Source organism: Ostrinia furnacalis, unplaced genomic scaffold, assembly GCF_004193835.3.
Source record: "Ostrinia furnacalis isolate ACB-3 unplaced genomic scaffold, ASM419383v2 OfSCF2780, whole genome shotgun sequence".
Classification (NCBI taxonomy): Eukaryota; Metazoa; Arthropoda; class Insecta; order Lepidoptera; family Crambidae; genus Ostrinia; species Ostrinia furnacalis.
In genome coordinates, this window is record NW_021133019.1 from 551,828 (window position 1) to 557,827 (window position 6,000).

A 6,000-nucleotide genomic window follows, 5' to 3' on the forward strand; every position below is an offset into this window, starting at 1 on the left:
AGTCTGGCGATAAGGAATCACGAAAACCCCTTTCCCTTAATCTTTCAATACTTTTTTTTTTTACTGTTATTATTTTGCTTTTTCTATTGGTCTTAACTCAAGGTTTTTGTATAAACAAAAACAAAATCTACTCGTGTGTATATGTGTGTTCGTTTTTCACTGTATAATTATAATCATTGTTTTCCTTACTAAAACAAATCATCGTGTCATTGCCACAAGACATGGATACAATGTTCATGTTAAATGGTATTTTGGCTATAAGGTAACAAGTATAATAAATATAAGCATGCTAATCGTTATGGGGAAATGTTCAGATATTTTCATCGACTCATGCATGAGCGCATGTTTGCATGAAATATGTACGTACTTGATGCCTTTTCATTATTTCTCTTAGAAGGAATTATAAATATCAAATTTATTACAGGGAGGAGATGCTTCTGGTGCTGGTGCAAACGGATTTACCTATTCTGGAACTAATTCCTTCCTTGGAGGAGCTAAAGGAAAAGTCGATACTGTCGAAGTAAAACCTCTGCCAGACCAAACAAACGTCAAAAAAGTTCACAAAGAATTCAAATTTGACTCTGCAAACGAAGTCAACTTTGTTCCTTTGGCAGCTGATAAACCATCTGTAGAAGAACAAACACCAGTCGTAGTTAAGGAAGTGAGTTATTTGTTTCAGCCCACAAACTATAGAACGGGCAGTTATTTCAATAATTACCTTGACAGTGTTATGAATATCCGATTTAGAATGCCACAGGTTGAGTATAGACTGCAGACACAGTGGCGGAGACCACAATTGAATAGTATTTACAGAAGTCCTCAGGTTGGTCGGTGAAACTTATTTAGTTATGTGTACAAAATGTGGCTACAAGACAGACTGGCAGCCATTCACGATCCATCATTGTGCACAGAAACCTACTTCAGTCAGTTAAAAGTATTTTGTTGTAAAGTAACCTCAATGTTCATCGTCATCTGTATATGTTATCCAGCAGACCCGGATAATTGCACAAATTTGTGTTCACCAATTATTTGATTATAATTAACTTACAGTAAGTTTACTGAGTAACATCGTCCTACGAATTTGCAGACCACCTACGTGCAGACACCACCTCAGGTAGTGGAAAAGCACGTATACAAACACACCAAGCCTCGCCACCACCTTCGTAAGATCGCGTACGTTGGAGGCGATGTAGCCGTAGCTCAGCCTCAACCAGCTATCCAGAAAAGGATTGATGTTGGAGTAGAAGCAAACGCTGGAGCAGCAGCTGATGTTGGAGCTAGTGGAAACGCTGGACAGGTTTACACGAAACAAGTGACGTTCCAGCGGAATCCCAACTTCTTCGCGGATATTTTCAATGTAAGTATATTACAAAATTTGTTTAGGCATGCAATTATCCAATTCCTTTTGATTGGATCAAAAGGAATCTAATAATTAAAATCTTGCTGTGACCAGAATTTGTTATAACTTAATTAGAAGTCTGCGATTCCTTCTGTGTGTCATATTGATAGTGAAATTAACTACACATAGCTTACCTGCAAAAATACGTAAACAGGAATCAATACCCGTACTTCAATATTATTAATGTTATCTATCTCTATCAGCATATTTTGCCACAAGTTATCCAGTAAATAAATAATACCATCTAACACAGCTACACAATTCGCTCTCATCGAGTAGCAAAAGCATATAAATACAATGTCTAATCTAAAACCGTATTAAGGAAATAGGCACAGAGCTGAAATTGGACCCAAATTTTCAATGATCTCTCCGTTCATAATCGAGGACAACACCGTAAAAGACAATAGCGAAATAAACGGAAATTGTTGTAACGTTTCATTTAATCCACAGATCCCTATTTCAACCCTGAAAGCGGTGGGCAATTTCCTTGGAAACGCCGCCGGCAGTACCAACGTTTCGGTTCAGAAGTCGGCCTCTATCCACACAGGTGCTCACGGTTATTATTAGATACAATAGACCTAAGATTCTAAGCTGATTAGTCTAAGTAAATTTTATATTCTTTACGTTTTTGTAAAATAAAGATTGATTGAACGTGATTTTATTATGATTGCTTCAAGTAAAAATAGCTTAAATAGTTTTCTACTGTGCATTTTAAGCTCTGCATTTTACAAAGAAACCGTTAAGACTTTGCTCCCTATTTTTCCATCTGATAATTTTCAAAGATTGTTTTACCAAAAGATTATCAATAACTTGGTGATTCAAAACGGTAGCCAAAATTATACCTAATTTTAAAGAAGTTAAATGGAGTTAATGATAAAATAATAATGAGATTACGGATCAACTTCATTTGATTAAAATATGAAATTACTGCAGAACATAAAAATAATGTAAAGTGATCAAAATAAAAGAAAGTAGAAAAAACCCTTTAGGCCTCCCTAAATAAAAGTAGGTAAAGCCCTGTATGCGAAAATAAATTCCAAATTGTATTTTTTTTTGCTTATTCCGATATCCCAACTATAATAATATTATAAATGCGAAAGTAACTCTGTCTGTCTGTCTGTCTGTCTGTCTGTTACGCTTTCCCGCTTAAACCTCGCAACCGATTTTGATGAAATTTGGCATAGAGATAGTTTGAGTCCCGGGAAAGAACATAGGATAGTTTTTATCCCGGTTTTTGAAACAGGGACGCGCGCGATAAAGTTTTTCTGTGACAGACAAAATTCCACGCGGGCGAAGCCGCGGGCGGAAAGCTAGTCAGTCGATAGTTTGGAAACTATTTCGCGTGAATTTCCTGTAATTGTGTTGCACGATTCCCGCGAAACGCATGTATTTATACCCATTTTATAGCAGAGAGATAAGGACCACAAAACGACCCAGTGCATGGGAGCGTTCAGAGATAATCTTGCAGCTTCGTTGCCCTCATAATACCAATGATACTCTAGCTTTACGGTATCACCTATAATGTTTTTTTTTTATGATCGGCTCAATAGGTAAGACTGTAAACTTCAAACGAAAAAGATTGGAGCATCATCCTTATCTAATTTATTTATCGCTACACACTACACGTCCATTTGAATGTTATTAAACTTCATCTTTACTTACTGAGTTCAAATTGTTAATAACTATTCTAATCTTTCTGTTATCGTTCTCGTATTCCATTTGAATGTTACGTTTGCCTATATTCTTTCGCAAACGATTTTTGTAACTAAAAAGTAAACCATGCATTATTGTACAGTCGACCGCACATTAGAAAGAAAGTACGTCATTCTTGTAGCAAAATCGTATCAAGAGAAGAGAAGAGAAAAAAAAAACAATAAATTATTGCAACTCCTACTTAAGGTTCACCATTGATGTGCTGTGGTCTGTACTATTCTTATTTTTAAGCATTGTTCTTCACAGCATGATACTGACCCATTTTATTCATTCCCCAAGCTGACGACTCAGACTTGATATCTGCCAAGCATGAAGTACCATCATCCCTATCAACATCAGCTGCGCATGTGTCAGTCGAAACACCAAACGTGTCTAGAGTCATAGACGACATTTTGGCTGTAAGTTCATCATCATCTAATTTCCACACAATTTTGGCTTCTAACCTCATAATATTATGCTTTATATTTATTCAGCTAATAACCTTATTTCCTTAAAATTAATCATTTATCATATTATTTGAAAATTTTAAGCTTTTACAGTAAGTATTTTATGTGTAGATATTGTATTATTTACAATTCCTGTGCTGTGCTTAATATTATTTACTTTTTTAAATATTACTATAACCACTAATTATATTTTTATGCAATACACTTTGTTTTTGTTGGTATTTGGATGTTGTTTTCGTTTCGGTGGCGCTTTTTCAAGTCTCAATTTTTTTGAATGCGTGTTGGCACAAAGTTTACGGTTAAGGTAAGAATTGGACTAAATAAATAGATAAAATATCAAGCTGGATTTGGTGTTTTTAACATAGTTACTATGTAAATACTTAACTCTTGATTTTATAAGTAGTAACTGGCGGAAGGTGTTAACCAAAGGTGAGTTTAACTTTTTAATATTTGTTAAAAATTATGCATTTTAAAATAAAGTGTTGATAGAACCAACGTGTAAAAGTCGATTTTATCACGTCTGACTGTTAAATTCAATTCAAATGGCGCTTATTGTAATTACTTTTCTTTGTTGTTTAAATTGGATATTGAGTCATTTTAGACTTGTTGTTCTAAATATTATGTTAAATTACCTTGTTTACGAGGGCAAAAACCTTCTTTAGAAAATTAACGTTGTTTTATATTTTAGATACCAATTAACACCCTCGGTGCTGTAAACAAGTTCCTCGAAAACAACGTGCCCGCAAAGAAATCTGTACAGGTTAGTATTCATTTGGTTTTAATTATTCTTTTTGTTAATTAGTTACGAAAATAAGTTAAGATCTTTGGATAATTATTTACACTACATACAGTCAGCGTCAAATAGTTCGTGACACCCAAAGTAGCCAAAAATTTTGCAACACAACCTTATTCCAATTGTAAGGCCGCTTCCTGACTTGGCGGTGCGGTATCGGTACGATTTCGTTTCGGTATACCGCATCGGTACCGAAAGCTTACCGAACGCCTATATTTGAATGCACGCTTCCTGATTGGCGCGGCATGTGCGGCAGCGGCGCGGCACAGACTCAATCAGGAACGCTCCAATAAAAATATAGGCGCTCGGTAAGCTTTCGGTACCGCGCATACAGAGCATACCGATGCCGGGCCGCTATCGCACCGTCAGGTCAGGAAACGGCCCAACACAGACGTGTTGCGAACTTTTTGACAACTTTGAGTGTCATGAACTATTTAACGCTTACTGTACAATCTTACTAGAATAAACTGAAAAGCTTTTTAAAAGCGTGTATAGTAAATACCAACACCAACACATAGGCATACATACGTAATAATATTATGATTATGATTTATTAAATAGAATTATTTATTGCATTATTCGTTGATTGAATCCATGACTTATGGCACAGCAGTTCGGAATAGAAACCACCAGTCCGAAGACGCAAATTATGTCATTCATAATTCTTGAATTTTCTCATCTTATTCTGGATGTTCCTACATCAGTCCTTTAAAATGTTATTTATTTAGTAATTATTTTATTTGGTTCACAGGTTTCAGAAAATGGAACTGCAAGAGTCCGCCGGGGACCTCACGGCAGAAGACGGGGCAACAAAGTTGTTATCGTCGAACAAGAAACAACAAAATCTGAAACCGCAGAATCCCACTAAAATTCACAAATTAATATATTACTAGATTTACTAGATAGTTAGGTATATTTTACTGTAGATTTTGTAGTTATACAAAATATTATAAAAGGTTGTACAAAGACTTAGGTAGTTAAGGATACCCAATATACAAGATTTTAAAATAAACTTTTTGTGTTACGAAGTTATTTCCTTATTTCTAAAATACGAACAATGTAGGTACATACCTGACCCAATGAAACGCAAACTTTTCCAATTCTTTAATTTATTCATGTGCACAGTACAAGTGTATATCTTTAACCATTTTTAACACTCTTCTTATCATTTGAAATCATGACAGTAAGTTGTATACATAATATTGTTTCATTTGCGTTAAAAATACTTATTAGCCAGTGATTTAATCCTATTTCTCTCGTTGGTAACCTAGCAAGTCTATCGATTTTGCTCACGTCAATCTTGTTATAAAATAAAGTGCCTTTCTTAATCGTGCACGTTTTTTGGTCATATTTGGCATTTACTGCTCCCAAAATTAGCTTCACAATAATATGACTACATGTTAATTTAATGTTAACAGCACGATGAAATTTTCCATCGCCATTATCGACTTCTACTTTGAGTCTCCAAAGATATCCCACAAGATCTGTTTTTATTGTTACATTCCCGGCAATTAGCACTCCATGGCTTTCTATGTAAAGTATATTTTCGCAATCAACGATTGGCGGAACTCTCAAGGGTGGGTGTGCGTTTGCGCATAATTCAATATTCTTCACAGTTAACATATATTGGTAAATAAATTTTATTTGAA

General features: G+C 35.0%; 1 protein-coding gene across 3 annotated transcripts in view; it reads left to right on the forward strand.

Moving 5' to 3' along the window:
* Positions 1-5,311, forward strand: part of LOC114356314 (uncharacterized) — a 29,271-nt gene extending 23,960 nt beyond the window's left edge. For 2 of the 3 annotated variants that reach the window (XM_028309412.1, XM_028309411.1), the window contains 6 exons: positions 425-823; positions 1,088-1,357; positions 1,850-1,946; positions 3,392-3,510; positions 4,247-4,318; positions 5,103-5,311. In XM_028309412.1, the coding sequence (XP_028165213.1) occupies positions 425-823; positions 1,088-1,357; positions 1,850-1,946; positions 3,392-3,510; positions 4,247-4,318; positions 5,103-5,219 (1,074 nt within the window). In that variant the 3' untranslated portion in view covers positions 5,220-5,311. The remainder of the gene's footprint in view (positions 1-424; positions 824-1,087; positions 1,358-1,849; positions 1,947-3,391; positions 3,511-4,246; positions 4,319-5,102) is intronic. The other variant, XM_028309413.1, reaches the window with a different exon arrangement.
* Positions 5,312-6,000: the final 689 nt, after the last annotated feature.